This window comes from Eretmochelys imbricata, chromosome 4, assembly GCF_965152235.1.
Source record: "Eretmochelys imbricata isolate rEreImb1 chromosome 4, rEreImb1.hap1, whole genome shotgun sequence".
NCBI classification, from domain to species: domain Eukaryota; kingdom Metazoa; phylum Chordata; order Testudines; family Cheloniidae; genus Eretmochelys; species Eretmochelys imbricata.
The window spans coordinates 131,419,912-131,441,251 of record NC_135575.1 but is presented as its reverse complement, the minus strand read 5'-3'; the positions used below and the strand labels follow the sequence as shown (position 1 = coordinate 131,441,251).

The window sequence follows — 21,340 nt, the reverse complement described above, 5'->3', positions numbered from 1 at the left end:
ATCTAGACTTAAGGAACTAAACTCAGCAGCAGCTATTCCTTGTGTCTCCACCATACTCTTCTCTGATCTGCACTTTTCTTCAGGAATGTGCATGGTTACATCCATTTGAGATGGAGATATGGATGCTGCAGTAGCTGCCAGGTCACCTGCACACTGACTAACTGGAAGATCAGGCATCTCCTCGCCACTCACGTCCTCACTGGGGCCGGAAGGCTCACTGTGAACATTTGTGTCTATGTATCTCAGGAGAGCTCCTTCCTGCTTAGCTAGAAAAGCTTCCTTTGCTTGTTCTCTTTTTCTGAATGCTGCCCCAGAGGGGCGTTTTCTTCTTTCACTCATGACTGCTGTTCTGTGCCAGCTATAGTGGCTCTCAGCACTCAGTTGAAGGGGACAATAAGCAGGCTGGTAGCAGGGCCTGGGTGAGGGAAGATATCAGCGGCTTAAGGGCCTAACTGTCTCCTACTACTTTAGTTGACTGCCTGTTCTCCTGAAGTGGGTTCAGGGAAGCAGCAAGAAACAGGAAGGTCTCTGAGAAGCTGGTGTTAATCAGTCCAGGCTCCTGGGGGTGCTAGAGAGGTACATAAGAGGCTCCTCCTCCTCTCTCTCCCTGCAGCTCCTGCTGCTTTCTGTTATTCCCTCTTCCCTTTTCTCCTGCCTGCCTGTTATGTCTCTTGTGCCCTCCTTCCTCCAGCACAGCACTCCCCCATCTCCGTGCATCTAGAGCAGAGAGAATCCATGTGCACCAGCAACAGAAACAATTTTCTACACTCTGGGTCCTAGTGGCGCCCCCCGCACAGTCTGGCATCTGAGGCGCCCACCTCAGTTTGCCTCATGGTAAGGCCAGCCCTGTCAACAAGCCTGGGCTATTTTGAACCAGGACTGGGAGAGAACATTCCAGAGGAAAAGGGGTCATCGCAGAGAATGCTCTGCTGGTAGCCCCATCTCTTCCCTACTGACAGCAAGGTGGTGCAGCTCAAGTATGCCTGCTAATCTTTACTGGGGCAGCCTGTGTTGGGGTGACTTTTTGTGTAGGATAGCCTGAGGCCAGGGGTTCATCCTTTTACATGCTGGGGAGCATCCCTCTTTCCCCCATTTAACAGGTTGAGATCTCATTTCCTGGGCCATGTAGGGCTTCCTAGGTAAGAACCAACACCTTTAAGCTCCACCCAGAAGCCAATAGCAGACGTAGATCCTGGAGCACAAGTAAAATCTTCTCATGGTAAGATACTCTGCTTATCAAGCAGGTTGCTGCCTTCTGCACTGGCTGTAGCTTGGGAATGGGTTTGAGAGAGAGCCCTGTATAGCACACATTGTAGAAATCTGGTCCTGAGTGCCAAAGGTGGCCAGGTCTACATCCCAAAGAAAAGGCTGCAACCTTTGACCATATGCAGATAGTTTTGATCTCTGCCACTGTTTGATCAACCAGACCCCCAGCTTGTGGACTCTGGTAACAGATGCTGGATAAAAACCTCAATCAGAGAAACTTGTATAATAGCTGCCAGTACTTTGACTTGCTCTCCTATCACTCGCTGTCCCTGCTCGTCTTCTCAGGACTGAGCTTCAGCAAGCTCACTGTCATCCATATCTAGTCTCACCCAGACTTTGCACCTGCTTTACTCTACATCCCTTGAGGTGCTGTATGGCTTATTAGCACAGTAATAGCTGCATGGTGCTTTAAAAACCAATAAAAGGGCAGTTCTTGAGCTACGAGGAACTTACAGTTCTAAATTAGATTTAATGGTGGGGTGGAGAAGAATGGTGGGAAAAAGTCAAGGGGCTGGCAGGGTGGCAATTAAGAGTGAAATATTGTGAGATGAGCATTTTGGTAGCTCCTTCTTGTATTTAGTTAGTTTGTAGATGCTGTCCAGAAAGGCTTGGATGGGTGTCCGGGCAGGGAGAGGGGGAGAGTTAGTAAGGTACTAGTTGAGTATTAAATATGCCCAGTTTGTGACCTTGAGGATGATCTTATTTCGTGCGTGTGCACGCTGGGTAGTGCAAGTGGTGTGTCTGACTGTTTCTGCAGTGATCTATTTCTAATAAAACTTGTTCTCTCTAGCTGGTCAGCTGTCTACAGATGATTTAAATTCTCTCATTGCCCATGCTCATCGTCGTATTGACCAGCTCAACAGTGAACTGGCCGATCAGAGAGTGAGAGAACAGCAGCACATTGAGGCAGCCCTGGAAAAGCAAAAACTGGAAGATAAGAGAGCACTTGAGACAGCAGTGGCAAAAGCACTAGAGCACCGCAAAAGCGAGATCCAGATCGACCAGGACAAAAAGGTACAGTAAGCGTAGGGGAATTGGTCCTCCCATTCTGCTGCTTTCCAGTATGTTCTCTGCCTGCAGTGGAATTCACCAGTGAAGTCTGATATCTTCCAAGCCGCAAACTAATAGTGTGGCAGCTGGCTAGAAAACAGGAATATAGCTTTGGACATTGAGGCTTGATTCTCAAATGTGTGTGCAAATTAGGCTTGTAGGGTAAAACTTTCAACAGCCCGTGAGTCACGTAAGTACTTTTGAAAATGTTCCATGCAGTTGCATAGTCAGCCACAGCTATTACACACAAGTATTGGGTATTTGTATTCGTATATGGTCAGCAAGCTGTAGAGAGTGCTTGCAAACAGGACTTGAAATCTTGCATGTGTGCACTTCTGAAAAGCAGGGTGTAATCTTGGCTGTACTGAGGTCAACAGCAAAACTCCCATTAGCTTCAGTAGGGCCAAGATTTCACTCCCGGTTCTGGTTGTCCAAAGCTGCATTCTGATTGAGATCTTTGGATCCCCCCCAATTTGTTTTAATTTTGCTGTTTGCATCCAGGTTGTTGTGACATTTGAAGAAAAGGGAAAACCGTGGAAATCCCAATTGTTCAATGAACTAAAAATAACTAGTGACCAGGGCTAGCTTGAGTGAACAGTTCACTGACAGGAAGCTCAGTACAAGAAAGAACTAGAAGCCTACTGACTTCTCATGTGACTCATTATTGCAAAAAACATTCAGGGATTGGGAAAACATACAGCCACGCCTGAAATAAATGTGTCAAGTTTATAAGCAGCTAATCTGACACTATGTGTATAGCTTGAAATAAAATACTGGGGATAGAGGAGGGGAAAAAAGGTTAGAAGCATTTTAATTTGAGACCTGATGGGGGAAATTTTAGAATTTTTTTTATGTATACTTTTATCTGAGCAATTTTTATTTTTCATGCATGTCTAAAATTAAAAGCATGCACTGTTAACTGTCTAGCAAGTGTAATCACTGGTTACTAGCATTATGGGCTTTTAGCCATTAGAAAGACAAACCAACAGAGCAAGAGAACTTTCAAGGTGTCTCTAAAACGCTGTTAATTTAAAAAATGTAAAGTTGTATAGTCTCTTTATAAAAAGCTCAGTGATGTCAGGAATATGTCCTCAAGAAAATTATTGTTGGGTTAATTTTAAGTAACATCACTCTGGCTATCAGCAAGCAGTTGGGAGATGAAGGCTTATAGCTAGTGCCTGTTTATGTACAGATAGAAGAAGTCCGAGAAGTAATGGAGAGTGAAATGAGGACCCAGCTCCGCAGGCAGGCAGCTGCTCACACCGATCACCTGAGAGAGGTTCTGAAGATCCAAGAACAGGAACTCAAGCTCGAGTTTCAGCAGGTAAGAGAGGGGAGATCTATAATGAAATGGCCAGGGACTACATGGCATGGTATCTAGTTTACTGTGATAGCCTTGCGAGATGCATATCACGTAAGGGTCCCACTGGACAGCAGTCTTACAAATGCATCCTTCAGTACGCTTTAATTCAGGCCAGTTATACTGAAAGGGGATAGAATACACAAACTCTTCGGTCACTTCAGGTTCTATTCCTTTTAATCTTTTTGATGGAAGAGAGGATTTGCTGATACTAAACAGCAAGTGCAATAGTATTTGGCCCTACTCTCAGGTTAGGGTGCCTGATTGCTGGGGCGATGTTGTATTTACTATAATATGCGTTGTCTTTGGAAGGCATACAATAAACTGATCTGTGATATTGTGTTCTAAAGGGTATAATTTTGATCTCTCTCCATGAAGTATTTGTTTATGTATTTATTTACACTGGTACTAGATTTATGTTAGGTTTCTTGTTTCAGAGCTTGTCTGAGAAGCTCAATGAACAGGAAATGCAATTCAAACGCCTTACTCAGGAACAACTTGACAACTTCACTTTGGATATCAACACAGCCTATGCCCGGCTGAAAGGAATTGAGCAGGCAGTAGAGAGTGAGTACTGGAAAATGGGGCAGAAATGTTTTGTAATGACTGTGATGTATCAGAGCACAATCCAGACTAGTGGGGTACTGTGTCAACCATGCACCCAAGATTGCAGGGTCTTACAATACCTTGCTGTAAAAAGAAAAGGAGTACTTGTGGCACCTTAGAGACTAACCAGTTTATTTGAGCATAAGCTTTCGTGAGCTACAGCTCACTTCATCGATGAAGTGAGCTGTAGCTCACGAAAGCTTATGCTCAAATAAATTGGTTAGTCTCTAAGGTGCCACAAGTACTCCTTTTCTTTTTGCGAATACAGACTAACACGGCTGCTACTCTGAATACCTTGCTGTAGTAGTTCCTGCCTAGGCTGCTCACAAACAGCCTTCTAGCATGCTGGCCATACCCTGTGTTCGTGTAACTGCAGACTGCCAGCTATACGCTGGTTTTCACCAGGCTTGATTCTACTGCAGGGTGACCCCAATATTCATTGGCCTATGAGGGTGCAGATCTTTATAGTTACTTTACCTTGATGTGGCAGTCTCTCTCTCACACACACATGTCAATGTCAGTCTACAAAAACCTCCTCTCTGGGTTTATTCTGCAGGCCACGCAGTTGCTGAAGAAGAAGCCAGAAAGGCACATCAGTTGTGGCTTTCAGTTGAGGCTTTAAAATACAGTCTGAAGACTGCATCTGGGGATAGTCCCACTGAGCCACTGGAGTGCGCAGTTGAGGCCATCAAAGCCAATTGTTCTGACAATGCATTTACCGAAGCCTTAGTGGCAGCTCTCCCCCAAGAATCTTTGACCCGCGGAGTCTATAGTGAAGAAGCACTCAGGGCACGTTTCTGCACAGTCCAAAAACTGGCAAAAAGAGTGGCCATGATTGATGAAACCAGAAACAGCTTGTATCAGTACTTGCTCTCTTACCTACAGTCGCTTCTCCTGTTTCATCCTCCGCAACTGAAACCACCTGCTGAGCTCAGCCCTGAAGATCTGGACACATTTAAATTACTATCCTATGCTTCATATTGCATTGAACATGGAGATCTGGAGCTGGCAGCTAAATTTGTCAACCAGCTGAAAGGGGAGTCTAGGAGAGTGGCACAGGATTGGCTGACTGAAGCTCGAATGACCCTGGAAACGAAACAAGTAGTAGATATCCTGACTGCATATGCCAGTGCAGTGGGATTAGGAACAACTCAAATGGATTGATCTAAACTAGGGATCTATACTATACTTGTGGAAGCAGCCTAATGCAGAATTGTTTAAGTGCTGGGAAAAAATCAAATGATCTGTAAAGGGTTTGCAAACAAGGACCTTGGAAGGGGTAGAAATGAGTTATGTCACAAACCACAGGTACCGTCCTGTTTCCGTGTACTGAGCTGACTCTCACCACCTGTTATATTTGTCTTGGTTTCAGTCGTTATCATGACAAACACCAGGATGCTTTCTCTGCAACTTGTGTAGCCGTTTTCCAAGTTGTATTGATTTGGCTTGTGATCCAGCCAAAATGTTTGTAACCCACCATTATTGATTTGCCAGTTGGTGCCATTGAATAAAACAAGATGTAAAACCCATGTCTCTTCTATTATTCAATTCTCTTGCTTAAATCTGTTACCAAATAGCTGATAGAAACTTTCTGCATTTGCTCCTTGTTTGTATCTCATATGCACATAGGAGGAAGATGAGATTGCAGCATCCAGAGAAGATCATGCAAGGGTTGGTAGTGGTGGCCTGAAGTTGATGGTGGCAAATAGCTGCCACATCTCTTGGTAACTGTTAGTATATATTCTTGTTTTCAGGGTGTAGGAATTTCAATTTATACCATCACTAGCCCTTGCCTTTTACCCTACATAGTATAATTGCTGGTGCTATTTCTTGCAGTTGTATTTTAAATCCTTGTAGTGCCAGGTTAAGTGCATAATCTAGAATTAAAATATCTTCGTGCTTGGGCAATTACAAATACACATCCTCTCACTGTATAAGGAAATACTTTAATTTAGTAGTCTGTTAAACAGCATGGTCTGTAGTTAGGACATGAAGTTTTCAGATGTGTGCATAGTATCATCATTGACAATGAATTGGTTTAACCAGAAAACATCTTGAAAAATATTTAAAACTCATTCTGTGCCTCTATCATGATAGATATATTAAGTATTGATCACACAAAAAACACATTCAGACTTGCAAGAAACTTCTGCTAGGTTTCCTGAATGCCTCCCTGTTCTGCATGTTTAGGGCTCATTAGTGGTAAGGAACTTTCCTCCCTATGTTTCACTTTGAAGTGTAATGTTAATCTGGGTAGAATGTATCAGCTCTCTTTAACTTGCCTAGAACCAACCACATTCATCAGTATCTCATGCAAGGTGTCCTGCCAAACAAATGACTAATTTATTTACAAAACATACAACAGATATACACTGCTTACTGTATTTCAATTCCAACATGGAAGATAGTGAAGTAGACCTGTTCAAGCCTTTATTTACCCTTATTCCATATGAACTAGTTAAAATATCAATTTTTCCTGTCATTTCTGGCATGTTTTATTATATATTTCTGCATGGTTAACTTTGCCTTGTGTTTTAGAATCAAAGAGCATAGAAGTGGGATATTTACTTAGAACAGATATCTACAACCCTATCACAATTAATTCACATCCCTATAATGTTAGCATTCCAATTCTCACCAGCAAAAATTGCTATTTACTGTCAGCTTCAAACATTTGGAAAGGCTTTTGTGGGCTTAGCAGTACTCCTATAGGAAAATCCCAGTTATACTGACTGCTCTATTTCAGTTTTACATGAACCTAAGACCAGTGGCTGAATAATACAGTCGGAATCTAAGCTACTACTGTAACACTCTAGCTCTATCCTCATGGTTGAGAGATCCAAGCAAGACTGGGTGACATGAAGGCCAGCCATTCCCTCCACTGGCTGAGAAAGTTGGAAACAACTGGTTAGTTCCTTGCACTATTTTTTTAGTCTAGCTGTAAATATGGCAATGGGAAGACAGGAAGAAAGAAAAGTTTCCCTCATTTTGCTTAGGCTAATTAAGTGTAATATGGCAGAGACTCCTGTATTACTATGCTGGTAGCTATAGAAGTGATCAAAAGGATGTTACCTATGAAAATGATTGATTTGTGCCTTGAGGGTCTTCATACTACCCAGCTGATCCTCTTCCATGAAAAGATGATTCATCTCAGAAGGCAGATTAAAAGACTGACAAACTCCCTCTTCCCACAGTGGAGCCTGCGAGGGTAAACTCTATCCTTTGGAGTGGGTGTGTTACAACAACATAATCCTAGTGATATCAGTTCAACAGAACCATCAAGCTTCTCAAGGCAGCACTGCCTATGCATGCTAGAAGACAAGGTCGCAGTAGGCCTCTGCTGGATGGTAGAAGCAGCATCTTTGAGTACACCAGCCATGTACATTTTAAGGTGAGAATCACACCCCCAGCTTGCAGGGTAGCTGGAGCCTTAGAGGCTCACTGTAGAGCAGCTGTCATAGCCCATTCCTGAACCCAAGAGGGGAGAGGTACCATAAGCAAGCCCCTGAAGGAGTCTTCATAGATCAGCTCCATTATGCTGCAGAGTAACTTAAACACTTTGATTGCACAGGGCTGGTAAGAATGTTTCATGTAACATGGTGAAACAGTAACTAAAGGCTGTTTAAATTCACAGACTAAGTCAATAGAAAACAGGTAATTGTCCCAGTAAGGCTCATGTGTCTCCTCTTTACCCCCTGGACAAGTCACTAGAGGAGCATTTACCAGGGAAGAACTTCCATTGTCTTTCCTAGCTGGCTTGAGGGTAGTAGTGGAAGGAGAGGTATCACTGCAAGCAGAAGAGTACAAGCCTCTTATTCCTAGCGTCCTTTGATCTGTCACGTCCAATGGAAGGAGAGATGTGAAATCATGCATGCAGCTTTCCAAAGCAGCCCACACAGGCCCTAGTAGTGAGAAACTACTCCCATTCTTTGTTACACAGGGAAAGCTAGAGAAACGGGTCCTAGTCGCTGTCGCTATCACTGCTGTCACTGCTTTGGGAATCAGCATCTTCCAGCACATTCCTGGGGAGAAAAGGTGCAATTTAACTTGTGACACTGTTACACAAAGGACAGTTCAATGCCCACTAAGCTGCTTCCACCTATCCATACTCCTCCCTGGTAGATAGCTCGCTTCCAGAGGGAAATGAAGGAGACCACCCACTCATAAGGCTCATTTTGTAGCAAGAGAAGCAGGCTGGAATAGGAGCCAGGCCAGATTGGGCCTCAAGAGGAATAATTTCAGTTCTGCAACGCAACTTTCAGAGTAAGGGTTTCCTTTCCTTTAGAGTGTTAAGGGTTACCCTGATTTTTAGCTACTCCAGTAGTTTTTTCAGATAGAAGTCTTAGATAAAAGTGAGACATTTAAAAAGCAACATTTTAAGAAACTAATCTGACGAAGCCCACTGGAAGCATTATCTACTGGTAACGTCTGAGTCACTGAGCTGAGAGAAGACCGCATGTATTTTCAGATGTGGCTTGAGTGCCCAACTAGACACCATCCAGGCTTTGATTTTCCAAGGTTGGGTGCTCAGCACTACTCGATAAATGAGTTCCTTTTAAAGATGGTCTCACACTGGGCACCCAAAAATCCGTAGTCACTTCAGCCCATTTTTGGGGGGGTCTGGGGGTGTTACTCTGACTAGACACAGAAGGGCCAGATTTTTATAGTCATTTAGGCAACTAAAGATGTAGACAAAGTCTCACAAAGGTGTATATCTGCAGCTATAGGTGCCCAAAGTGCCATCCAATGCAGCTTCGCTGTATTTCTGTTCAGTTTTCCCTGGTTTTGAGGATCCGTCTCTCAGAAACAGGAGGGTTTTTGTTGTTTTTAAAAGAAGTTATGTAGTAAAACTACACACAGGCAGGAGACTCACTAATCACTTGAATCTAATCACCTTAGTGAAGAAAGGTGCTAAATTACAAGTGGTAGGAGTAAAGCCTGGGATTAACATTGAGGTTTTCTGCAACCGAGGAGGACTGGCATGATGCTTACAGCAAAGCTGGGTGTGGCCTTCTGAAAGCCAACTCTCCCGTAAGCCATTCGCAGAGAGGGACACAGACTTTCCTAGTTACTGCTGACAGTGGATATGGAACAACAAATACATAAAACAATCCATCTTACTTCTGTTCTTCAGACAGTTCGAACTCCTCTATCACCCTCCTTGCAAGCTTTGCAGTTGCAGGTAGACCGAAGGCAGCAGCCAACTTCACCAGTTCAACCGCCTGATCTGGAGTGTTGCTTTGTTTAGTGCAGGTCAAGATCTCGTTCATCACCTTGTCACTGCAAGTGAGAAGCAAAGAGTGAATGCTCTGCAGAGCCAGAGATGCCTGGGTTGGGAAGGAATAGGCTGAACTCCAGTGTGGGGGTGTCTACAGCACACAGAAGCCCTCAGGAATTAACTTCACTTGCTGAGTTTCAATGCTTAGGAGATTTTCAGAACCGTTCAGCTCGGGCCTAAGTGCTCTCCTGGAAATCAGTGGGAGTTTTAGCTTTGCCTTTAACGCAAGTAGTTAGGCTAACACTTCTGAAAATGCCCTCTCTAACTGAGGAACACGTTACTATACATGTGACCATGTGCGGAACCTCCTCACCCACACCCGTCCCATGCTGGGCAGCGCCTCTCAGTGGTGGAGACAGTTACAGGAGCTTAGGGTTAAGTGGCGTTATTTTTGAGCCCAGTTTACAGATCGTTCTCACAGCCAGCCCCTCTCCCATTACTGGCTGACAAGGAATTAGAGCATCTTGCTTGAACAATACCAGAGGCAGTGCTCAGAGCTGAGCCCTCTAAATGATAGGCAGAGCCCTAGTCTGTTGTAGGGAGCTGCCTGTAAGAGTGGGTATGGGGGAAATTTGCCTTCTCTACCTTCCCTAACAAGCTCAGCATGGGGGTCGGGGGGCCACAAAGAACAGTTACTTCTGGAAAGCTGCCAGTCTGGCAGAGCTCTTAAGGTGGTTGGCCAGGCTCCCTCCTCTCCTGCTGGAGGTTCCACATGTTGCTGATGGGGAAGAGGAGCATCTTCAGCAGCTACCAGAGAGATGAGTAGGACAAGGGGGTGCAGCTAGGCCACTTAAACTAAAGGAGCTTTTTCCTGTTCTATTGGCAGCTCTCAAGGAGCAGCTTCCCTCCCAACACATTCAGAGCTGGTGGCCACTGAGGACTAGCAGCCATGCTGAAAACTTCAGAATTCTCCTCCCTCCCCTCAGCACAGATTCCTGCTGGGGCTCTGACTTCGCACATCAGCTCAGGGGATTCCACTAGTGCAAGTGCTTTGAGACATACATATGCAGGTGTATGCGTGGAATTAAACACGCAACAGCTCCTTCCTGTACAATACCTAATTCCCACTGCAAGCGTATCTAGGCAGACTGGCTGTAATTACTAGAACTAATTGATGCTTGGTCAGGACACCAGGGCCAACACAGACTCCCGTTGTAAGAATCAGCAACCCCCGCCCCAAAATAATTTTCTGAGGTAAAGATCACACTGGTTTAAACCTGTTAACTTCTCTTAGGAGTTTAAAAATTTCTATTTTTAAATGAAGCTTCTTTCTAGAGCTTCTCAAAAGGTACTTAAAACCCCCCCACTCTGGTCAGTTTCATTTTGAATGCTCTACCAAACATTTACAAACTGTAAAGTGATCTGTTCAGGAGCTGGTGTGATCTGAAGAACTCCAGAAGCCAGTAGGAGCACCTATTGCTTTCAGCTAGAGCGTCGAATGCTAAGTATGCTAAAATCAAACACCATCAATCTTAATATAAGAATGGCCATACTGGGTCAGACCAATGGTCCACCTAGCCCAGTATCCTGTTTTCTGACAGTGGCCAATGCCAGGTGCTTCAGAGGGAATGAACAGAACAGGCCAATTTATCAAGTGATCCATCCCCTGTTGCCCATTCCCAGCTTCTGGCAAACAGAGGCTAGGGACACTTCGGGGTGATGTTGGCTGGGAGAGTCTCAGATAAGCTGCTCTCCGTTTCTAGTGGAGAATTAATCTGGCCCCACACTGAGCTGTTGGGCTTGTTTGGCAACACACTTTGAGCTGTTGGGCCCATTCAATTATTTTATTACCCATATCTCAAGAGTCTGACACAAGGGGGGGGAAAAAGTCACAGTATCCAGAATTTTAACGTTTCAAGGATCTCACTCAAACCAACCTCTGCCCCTTGACCATGTCCTGGGGCAGAAAGAACTCTCAGCATAGGCTTTATACTGGGTAAACAAAGAAACCCTCCCACACTCACCAGGGAGGCCAACACCCAAATGAAAAGTATTGAATTTAGGAATTCACTTAGGAAGTGAAGGTGTGAAAATCACACTACAACTGCTACAGTCACCTAGAAACACAGTTCAAGACCTCAACCAAAGTAGTGTGTGAGATTTGCCACCTGAAGTCGGACCACTAAATGAACTCACCTGGGGACTCTATTGTTTTTTTTGAAAAGCTCCAGCATGTTCCTGTTTGAAGACGAAGGAAAAAAACAACTGAAGTTATAATGTCAGTCTCATTCTAAGATAAATGTCTGCTTGGAACACCAGTAAAAGGTCCTTAATGAGAACCACTTTCACCACAATTTGGAATAGACCCTTCAATATGGTCTGCTCTCTCACCAATATGTGGAAAACACTCATTAAGGAAGGAGTGTCTATGGTATACACATTTTGAAATATTCACTGATTTTATCTTCAGACTGAAATGACTGATTAATTTATGTCTGCCTTAGTCTTCAATATACTAAGAAAAATGTCACTGCAGGCATATATGCGGAGTGTGCACTTAAAAAAACCCATTCGCTTTTAAAAATATTAAAACAGATGCAAATGTACAACTTTATATAAAGGCACCCACCTCTTGGTCTGTTCCCAAACGTATTGATCTAAGTGAATCAATGGGAGATTTTACTTTAATGGGAGTTGGATCAGATCCCAAAATTGCAGATTGGACATTTGAAGCAACAAAATTATTTTGAATTGAACCTCTGTATTATGGCAAAGTTAGAAGTCTCCAAAAAAAAAACAAAACATTTTTTTTTTTATTAAATAAAATGCTCACAGATACTATTTTCCTTGGTGCATTTACAAGACATCTGGCAGCATAAAGCATTTTGCATGCAAGTGAGTAGAATATTCCCTGTGCCAGCTATCATATTTACTTCTAGGTCATCTTATTGAGTGGAAGACTGTAACCTTGAACTAGTCAGCACCAAAGAGGGGACAAACGTCAAGTAAAAATACCAGAATTTAGCAGGTTTCTTCCCATTTACGATAGAGTTTAAAAGCATCTGCACATCACAGACTGAACTGGAGATATCAAGGATGCAAGCAGGACAAGAATTCATAGCAGCCACACACTTACCAGGCTTCTTGGATTCTCCCCACCCTTGAGAACAGAATGGCAATGTTACCCAGAGCACTTGCTGTCCACCCTAAAGGGACCTGGTTCCTCTCTCGAGTTTCAAAAATAGATTTGATATCTGCAGCACAGTTGGCAAATGACATCTGAGTCTGTGAAGAGATTACTCTATTAGCACCCAAACAGCTAACATCTGGTTTACCAGTGAATTGTCTACCATGCTTTCAGCATCAAAAACACACCTCTTTTGTAGGAAGACAGCTCCACCAGAAAGCTCTTAACTGGACGATTTTTAAGCACCACTGCAACTGTAAGTCACTGTATACTAAGGCAAGAAAGGGGAATACTACCAGGTGACGTTCGGAAAGCTGCAGCAAACTGCTTCACAATAAACCATTGGGGCCGGGCATGTTATGAGCATCTACATTTGCACATTTTTTAAAAGTAATCTCAATGGAGGAGATTTTCAAAAGGCACAAATGGCAGCTATGCATCTCACTCTCCTTGAACGTCAGTGAGAGTTATGGAGCTAAATGTCATAGGTCTCCCGCAGTGAAAAACAGCTTTTCTCAGAGTAAGTCAGATGTATATAGTCTGTAGATTTCTTGATCTTACAATTTTAAGTCATCTTGAGTCAAGTTCATTTCTGGTTTAACTCCACTGAAGTCAATGGAGTTATATCAAGACGGTGGAATTTGGCTGCTCATCTCTACAAAGTCAGAGATGACAAACCCAACATGCCCCAGAGAGAGACCAATTTCATTCTAGGAGGGAGAGATCTATTTGTTGTGCACAGTCAGATTTGGAGCCTGAACCCCTCTCCATTTACAAGAAAATTAGTTGCTGGCAGGGCGTTCTCATGAGGGACCCACCCAAGTACTGGAATTCACCACCCTGGTCCCTAATGTACTGACTGTCAGGGCATGCTGCAAAGCCCACCTTTTTTGAGGATGGAGGCGCATGTTGAAAGCTGATGCAGGTTTTTGGGAGGATGCTGAGCTTATTTGCCATATATTGAAACCTCAAACTAATAAAGGTGCCTAGAACCCTTAATAGGAACTTTAAATTAATCTAAATATATAGGCTTGTATTATTTGTGATCTCTATGCAGTGAATGGAAATCCAGGATTCTCTACATGATGGTTCTAGTTACTCTAATACTTTGCACTTAGTGTTAAAAAAACAAAATAACGCCCCCAATGGACAGTAAAGTCAGGGTGACACTTTCACCCTCACTGGTCACTTCATGAGCCTCACCTCCTGAGGGTGTATCTCCCTGGCCATCAGAGCCAACACCTCCTCCAACAGTTCAGGTCTGTTGCTAAGACCAAGCTGTTTGATCTCTGATTGAAGGAAGAGAGTGGTTAGCAATGGTGCCATTACTGCATCGGACACCCAACATTCCCTCCCAAGGAGCAAGCAGGACAATTTTTAATAGTACATTTAAAGAGCAGCTCAGATGTAGGCACCACTCTCATGTAAATGTTCTGACTTTTCCCACCACATGCAGGACAAAAACATTTACATTCAGCTCCCATAATGCAGCTGAGGTCCGTACCCCTGCGCCAATCATCATTGCCGTTTTAAAGGAAGAGCCATGTATTTTTCCCTTCAACGAATAGTTCCACTAGTTGTACAACCTCTGTTGTCCACCCTCCCTTTAATCACCATACTAAGATGTCCTGACGTTGCATTGTGAGACTATCATGGCTGTGAGCTTGTGTTCGGAAGATGCAAGCAGGACAAACATCACAGCAGCATGACATTGTACTGCAATAGTTTGTGGCTCTCACCATGGAGGCATTTAAGTGGCTCTTCAATGTCTAGTATGCTGCCTTAACCCTTTTAGTAGGTGAGCTGTATGGGCAAGCCTTAGGTTACCATAAGGAAGCAAGAAACCAAGCTACCACTAACCTTTCCAAATCTGAGGGACCATTTCCAAATGGTTGGCTGTGTCCAGTGCTTGAAGGAGATCCCACATTACTTGAGCATTTGGGTAGAAGAGCTGATGAACAGAGACAGCAGTTTAGCCTGGTAGGATTGCCTTGCTCTTCCAGATTTATATCGTAAACATGAATGCTACCCAGATATACTGAAATACCATCTTACCGAAGGGACCAGTTCCTTATACCACTTCAATATGACATCAAGTTGTTCCATCATACACAACAGACTAAAGAACCTTGCACTGCAGAAAAGGGAAAAAAATGCAGGCTATCAGAACTTGGTAGTAATTAGATTGGCTGAAATGGACAGAAGCAGGACCTGTAAATAGCAATGCTCAGATCTGAATGAAGTAACATTTCCATGACTAGCATGAAATTGGACATTAAACACAGTCATCTTTGAAAAAGTAATGTTTTTGGTTGGTGTGACCCTAAGAACCCTCAATGCCATCTAGCAAAGGGTTCACTGTTCTGTAACAGCAACTCCTATCAGGCCTGACAAACTCACTACACCTAACACACTGCTCTCATAGTATTTACCCAAAAAGGGTAGTGAGGTGTCTAATGGAAGCTTATGGCATACTGATCCTCCTAATCATTGTGTGATGTAAGTACGGGTGATATTTAAGAAGCTGTATGTACATACTTAAAATATGTTTAGAATCTGTGTCCTAGGCAGAGCTGACAAGCTGGTTTTGCCAGACGAAGGGATGTGGAATTACCTATCCACTCTGTCTCTGATGGAAATTAAGCCAACACAAAGCAAGCCCCATTTGCATGAAAAGTCAATAGGAATAACAGATTGTTGAGGGGAGAGAAGGAAAAGTGAACTCCTCAGGGAGTTGTCTGACTCTGGACAAAAACAATGCATTTGGGGGTATAAGGTGGCACCAGAACCCCTCCTGCCCTTGAAGGGGTAACCAGACAGTGTGGTTGCATTCATGAAAACAGGATCTCAACCAACCTAGGCTGAAATACAGCAGAAAAGGCTTAGCTGAGACAAGACTACCTTAGACAAGGATTGTTTGCAGTGTTTTTGTAGCTGTGCTGGTCCCAGGACAAGAGAGACAAGGTTGGTGAGGTAATATCTTTTATTGTACCAACTTCTGTTGGTGAAAGACAAGCTTTCAGGCTCCAAGAGCTCTTCTTCAGGTCTTTACACAAGGACTTCAGCCTGTTAAGTGTCAGTCGCTAGAAAGAATGTTACAACTTTTGCTTTATTTGTAACCTGTTGTTCTTAGTATCCTTGATCACTGTCTCTTAAAACTTAACTTTTATTAATCAATTTATATTTGTTTTCACTATAAATCGATTACAGTGCTACATTGTTATATTGCAGCTGAATCAAACAAGCTGGAGCGTTTATACTATTCCCTGGGGTGCAGCAAACAGGTTAATTTCTGTGACTGTCCCGTGACAGGGGCCGGACAGCAGAGAGGAATGTTCTGCAGGGGGGCTCAGGCACTGGGGAACAAAGCAAAGTTAGAGCCGGCGGAGTCCTGAGGAGAATGCTTGAGTGGGCGAAAAGCTGGTGGTGTGCAGGATCTGGCACCCAGCTGCCACAAAAGGGACTCCCACAAGGCAGGGGGCAGCAAGGTGACCCCCAGTCCTGGGCATCCAGAGAGAGTGTCACGGTGGGAAAGAACTTCTAGGGTTGATGTAAGTGGTAGGACTGGTTAGAATTAGGATGCAAATATCCATCTTGACTTGCAATATACTAGTTCCAATATCCAAAGTTTAGGGATCTCTTCCATGTAACTGCAGATTAATGTTCACATAGAAATGGATGGAAAGTGAACTTGTGCCAACAGCCAGATTAGAATGTAGGTCAAAGAGCAGCGAAACACCATCATCCTACTCCTCCTACCATGGTGTAACAACCCCCACTCCCCAAGTGTTCCCCCAATTCATTGACAGGAAGATCCATGCACTTTGTTAAAATAGCCAAAACCCTGCCCTTTTAAACTTGTTAGAACGGTTTCATTGGTACAGTATCCAGAATAGGTGAACACAGAGAAAACATTTTTGCCCTATAGATAAGAAACAATTTCTAAGACTAGTAACAGAATATTTTTGTGAGCTGGTGATTGGCCAAGAAACTACTTCACTTTTGCTTTACACAACAGACTGTCCTAGAGCCACAAAGAGAAGCAACTCATCAAATCAAGTCCCTGACCTGATGCAATGAATGAGACTGCTTATCATCTAAATCCAGTTGTCTCCTTTGACTTAAATTATAGACTTTAAACTATAGACTAATAAAGATCCTATCAATCCTATTACACTAACAGTGTCTTCATGGATACTGATTCCAATACCGAACTCCTTTCTTGGTGCTTCTTTAACCCTATCCTTCCAATGGGCTTTTCTTCAGGTCACCTCAGCATCTCTCTTGATATTTCCTATTATGCTCAATTAGCATGATGTCTGAGAACCTATGGATATGCATGTTTTAGATGCTACTGTTAGACCTGCACAACACTAAGTGTAACAGGACGAAATCTTTACCCCTTTAGGGGTAGAAGCAGGGGACCTGGGATCAGCCAACCCTGTTCCAGGGCTAAGCCCTTTTAAAGAGAAGGCATGCTGGGATACCTGGTTCCCTGAAGGACATGGAGAACTACAGTCCTTTGTGGGGGTCAGAGGGGCCGGTGACAGTCACATGACCAGCCACAGTATAAAAGGAAAGCCTGAACTTTCACTTAGCCTGTGAGGATGGTGGGAGAGTAGAGTAGAAACACTCTCCAGAGTCCAAATCCCAGGTTGGAGACCACAGGGAGCAGGAGCCTCAGCTGAGAGAGCTGCAAGAAACTGAACCAAGCCCTAGTAAAGGACTGGAAAGCCTTCTGAGCCTAGAGGGAGGGCTACATGGACACTAAATCCTATTATAAACTGAAAGGACGAATGGATCCCAGAGAACATGGCTAGGCTAGAAGGTTTGATGCATGTTATTTTATGGTAACAAACTATACCTAGAAGGGGAGTGGTACTGTGAAGAACTCTTCATTTCTTGTGCTGGTTTGATCAGAGACCAAAAGTAAACTGAGACAGTGGATAGGCGAGACAGAAGATTGGGTGAGCCCCTGCCTCACCAAGAGTTTTTATGCTTCCTCTATTCTGGGCAAGAAAATGTGCTGGGTGAAAAGACAGAACTGATTTTCCTATAATGTAAGTGGGGCTGTTTAGGGGAAGTGATTTTGAAACACTGAATCTGGTGTCCTTTCAAAATTATTTATTCTACACATTTAGTCTGCTAGCAGTTATGAATCTTAATCAGCTTCTTGTATATTTTAAAAAGCTTTCATTTTACTGTTAGATGAGAACCACAAGCAAGCTATCCCCACTCCTACTCCAAAGGATAGACTTAAAAACTTATCCGTATTCTAGCTGATGCTCACGAAAGTCTTTTTCTGCGTAAAGAATAGTTCAATTTTCAAATCCTAATTTATTAAATACTGGTTTATGTTTAAGTAAAATGAGGACAGTGTTCTTAATATATTAATGGTACTAAACGTAGCTGCACCAAACTTACCAATAGAGAGACTGTCGCTGTGCATCTCCTATAAGTTTCCAGTTGTCTCCTGTCTCCAGTACCTTATGTAATCTATATGCAAGATCAACATCCTTAAGACTGAAGCACTGCAATAAACAAATGCACATTTAAGTTGCTCAGATACAACACTCACATCACATCCTTCTATGCATGCCATCAGAGCTATTTACAGAGTCAATCAGCTGATCGTGAAAGGAAAGTTTAAAGACAAGATGTGAAGAAGCAATTCAGTGCAGTGATGGATTAACTGTTTCCTTGAGCTAAGACGAAGAATCACTTTGGCTGGCTTCATTTAAGGGCAAGTTAAACAAGTGGGGGTGTGTGGATCTTTTGAACAGTGTTGAAGTGATCAGAAAACATATAGTGGGACAGAGAAATACAGTCCAAAAAAAGAGAAAAAGTATCCCTTTATCTGTATTGCATGCTGGAAGTTGCCTGGATTGTGGCCCACAGGCAGATGGGTTACTGATTCAGTGGCTGACAGGGGCAGAAGAGAATTTCAGACTGGGAGGTACAAATGAAACAATGGGGAAATGAAAGACTACTGGAGGCAGCCAAGGCTGGTGGAACTAAATGAGCAAGGAAAGCAAATAGTTGAAGCTAGTCTGTGCAGTAGGTTTGGAATACCCAGAGGCAATTCTAAACTAGATTTATAAGCCTGCAGGAAGGCAATGAAATAGAGGAACTCATTCAAAGTATTAAAATACAAGCAACGAATACTTACTATTCGCATTGCACTGACAAAGAAATTGTCTGAAAGAAAAAAAAACATCGAGTCCATTAACATCTAGTTTTGAGAAATACTAACCACATCTCTAATGTGGTCTCACACGAAACAGGAGAGGCTTTTCCAGTTATACAGGAGACTTTGTAGTTAAGTTTGATAAAGTAGCTGGGACTCCTGTATTACACTTTTAGACTCAGGCAAGAGATCTGTTCGGCTAGCCAGCTTCTGGGAGAAAGACATCTACAGAGGACTCATATTCAGGAGTAGGTCAGCTTTGTGAAAACTACATTCATCTGTTTGCTTCAGGACAGTATTTTCAGAGTCATGCCAGTAAGAAGAGCCACCTGCTTCCCACCTCCACAGCCTCCAGTAGAGGCTGTAGGAACACATACATAAAGGCAGACACTTCCCAAACTCCTTTCTTCCCCTTTGTTGGGGTACATACTAGAGCATTGTTTCCCAAATGCCGCCACCAGGGGCTTTTCTTGTGGCCACAGCCTCCTGGGCTGTGATGGGGGGGAGGGAAAAGTAGAGCCCCCTCCCCCACCCTGCTGCTCCTGGATGCTGGGGCGAGCAGCAGGGGTTGGGCCCTGCCCCCTTCTGGAGTCATCTGGGGCACATCGCTGTAGGAGCGGGCTGAGTTCCCCATTTTCCCCTGGGTGGCAGGGCTCAGGCTTTGGGCTTCAGCCCTGGGGTAGCAAGCTCTGTCCACGGGCTTCAGTCTCCAGCCCTGGGCTCTGGCTGTGCAGTAGCAGGCTCCAGGCTCCGGCCACATGGCTTCAGGCTGTGCCTGGACCCCATCCTCTGGCCACGTGGCTTTGGGCTCTGGCCACAGGGCTTCAGGCTCCAGCCCTGCATTGCCTCCCCCAACCCTCCATCCATGGCTTAATTTGTCTCCAGGCTTGCCAGGGCTGATTAAGTCTGCTGTGAAAAGTGATACTTGTACGTTTGTTAATACCACTTTTCACAACAGACTTACTAGCTAGCAATAAATAAATTACAATGCTTTGGATGTGTAAATGTGCATATTTATTGATTAGCTTTAGGATAACCAAAGTATTTTAGGAAAAAGTGAGATAGCGGCCACCAAAAAATTTATCCTGAGAACCCCTGCACTAGAGCATGTACGACAGTTGCCTCCTCCCCCTTTGCCTACATACTTATTCACTCTTCTTCACTAACAGACTCCTCAAGGAGCAAGAAAACCATTTCCCTTCCACCTCTGATAAACGCAGAAACCACTAAAGAGGGGAAAACCATTCAGTCAGGGAATATGGAGAAGAGCAACAGCTGTGCAGACCATCTGTGCATGGGCTAGAGAAGTCTTCCCGGCAGTTTTTAAAAACAAGTTTAATGTAAGAGTGTGCAACTTGTGCTCTAAATTCAGGTAGTGACTGAAATCATGGCTGTTTGTGGACAGCAATATGGATGAAAGAATCTAACTGAATTGCCTTTGGGAGATGTATTAGGCCAGAAGTGGGCAAACTATGGCCCGCAGGACTGTCCTTCCTGGCCCCTGAGCTCCTGGCCTGGGAGGCTAGTCCCCAGCCCCTCCTGGGGGGCCGGTTAGCGGTCGGGGGTGTGGATAGGGGGTCGGGGCAGTCAAAGGACAGGGAGCGGGGGGGTTGGATGGGGGTGGGATCCTGGGGGGGCGGTTTGGAGTGGGGGGAGGGTCCCAGGAGGGGGCAGTCAGGGGACAAGGAGCAAGGGGGTTGGATGAGTCGGGGGCTCTCAGGGGGACAGAGGGTGAGAATGGGAGGGGGCAAATAGGGGGCGGGGGCCAGGCTTCCCTACCTGGCCCTCCATACAGTTTTGCATCCCCATGTGGCCCTTGGGCCAAAAAGGTTGCCCACTCCTGTATTAGGCTCATTGTGGCAAGGCATTGAAGAGTTAAGATGCTTTTTTAGGAAAGAAGTACCATCCTGCTATTAAAATGTTTAGAATATCCATCAGCTATCTGCATTATAACCTACAAATCCTTTGGGATACAAGGTCAAGATCTTGCAGAGGACATTTTAAATTGGTGTGTGGTTTACAAGGGCAAGAGTGAATATATACACTGCAATGCACTCCAAAGGGGCAAGACTCCTTTTTAGTGAAAGTGCTAAGTTTAGAGGAACGACTGGAAGTCTCCAAAAATAAATTGAGAAATATCATGCACTGGAGAAGTGTAAGAATGATTTGTTGTTGTTTTTTTAAGAGTTTAATTAAAGCAGCTCAGACTAGGCACAAGTCTCATGTAAATATTCTCAGATGCCCCACTACACGCAGGATAGAGAAACATTTACATTCAGCTCCCATGATTCAGCTGAGGTCTGTACCCCTGCGCCAATCATCATTGCCTTATTCAAAAGTGATATTTCTTTCGTGATTCCAAAGGAACATTAAGAGCAGTGTGGAAGAGTCAGCAAAGGGCTAGTTTTTGTTCATTTACATGGTCTTTTCCTTCAGTGATCATTACTAGCATTTCACTCAGTCTGT

At 44.0% G+C, this 21,340-nt stretch overlaps 2 protein-coding genes and 2 non-coding genes across 11 annotated transcripts in view; 1 reads left to right on the top strand and 3 right to left on the bottom strand.

Annotated features, from left to right (window-relative positions):
• IMMT (inner membrane mitochondrial protein) overlaps positions 1-5,811 on the top strand; it is a 38,103-nt gene extending 32,292 nt beyond the window's left edge. For 4 of the 8 annotated variants that reach the window (XM_077815980.1, XM_077815979.1, XM_077815982.1 and 1 more), the window contains 4 exons: positions 2,057-2,280; positions 3,509-3,640; positions 4,114-4,243; positions 4,839-5,811. In XM_077815980.1, coding sequence (XP_077672106.1) covers positions 2,057-2,280; positions 3,509-3,640; positions 4,114-4,243; positions 4,839-5,446 — 1,094 coding nt within the window. In that variant the 3' untranslated portion in view covers positions 5,447-5,811. Of the gene's footprint in view, positions 1-1,100; positions 2,281-3,508; positions 3,641-4,113; positions 4,244-4,838 lie in introns of those variants that run through there. The other 4 variants (XR_013346027.1, XR_013346025.1, XR_013346026.1 and 1 more) reach the window with 2 other exon arrangements.
• Positions 5,812-6,208: 397 nt separating this feature from the next.
• Positions 6,209-21,340, bottom strand: part of PTCD3 (pentatricopeptide repeat domain 3) — a 42,130-nt gene continuing 26,998 nt past the window's right edge. Inside the window, exons 16-24 of the mRNA XM_077815983.1 lie at positions 18,857-18,885; positions 18,112-18,218; positions 14,743-14,821; positions 14,548-14,638; positions 13,891-13,976; positions 12,637-12,785; positions 11,697-11,738; positions 9,404-9,562; positions 6,209-8,304 (exon numbers count right to left, since the gene is read on the bottom strand). Coding sequence (XP_077672109.1) covers positions 8,244-8,304; positions 9,404-9,562; positions 11,697-11,738; positions 12,637-12,785; positions 13,891-13,976; positions 14,548-14,638; positions 14,743-14,821; positions 18,112-18,218; positions 18,857-18,885 — 803 coding nt within the window. The 3' untranslated portion in view covers positions 6,209-8,243. The remainder of the gene's footprint in view (positions 8,305-9,403; positions 9,563-11,696; positions 11,739-12,636; positions 12,786-13,890; positions 13,977-14,547; positions 14,639-14,742; positions 14,822-18,111; positions 18,219-18,856; positions 18,886-21,340) is intronic.
• On the bottom strand, positions 14,084-14,215 carry LOC144264453 (small nucleolar RNA SNORD94). The gene has a single exon (XR_013346056.1). It is a non-coding gene; the product is annotated as a small nucleolar RNA SNORD94 (small nucleolar RNA).
• LOC144264455 (small nucleolar RNA SNORD94) lies at positions 21,072-21,204 on the bottom strand. Its single transcript, XR_013346058.1, has one exon. It is a non-coding gene; the product is annotated as a small nucleolar RNA SNORD94 (small nucleolar RNA).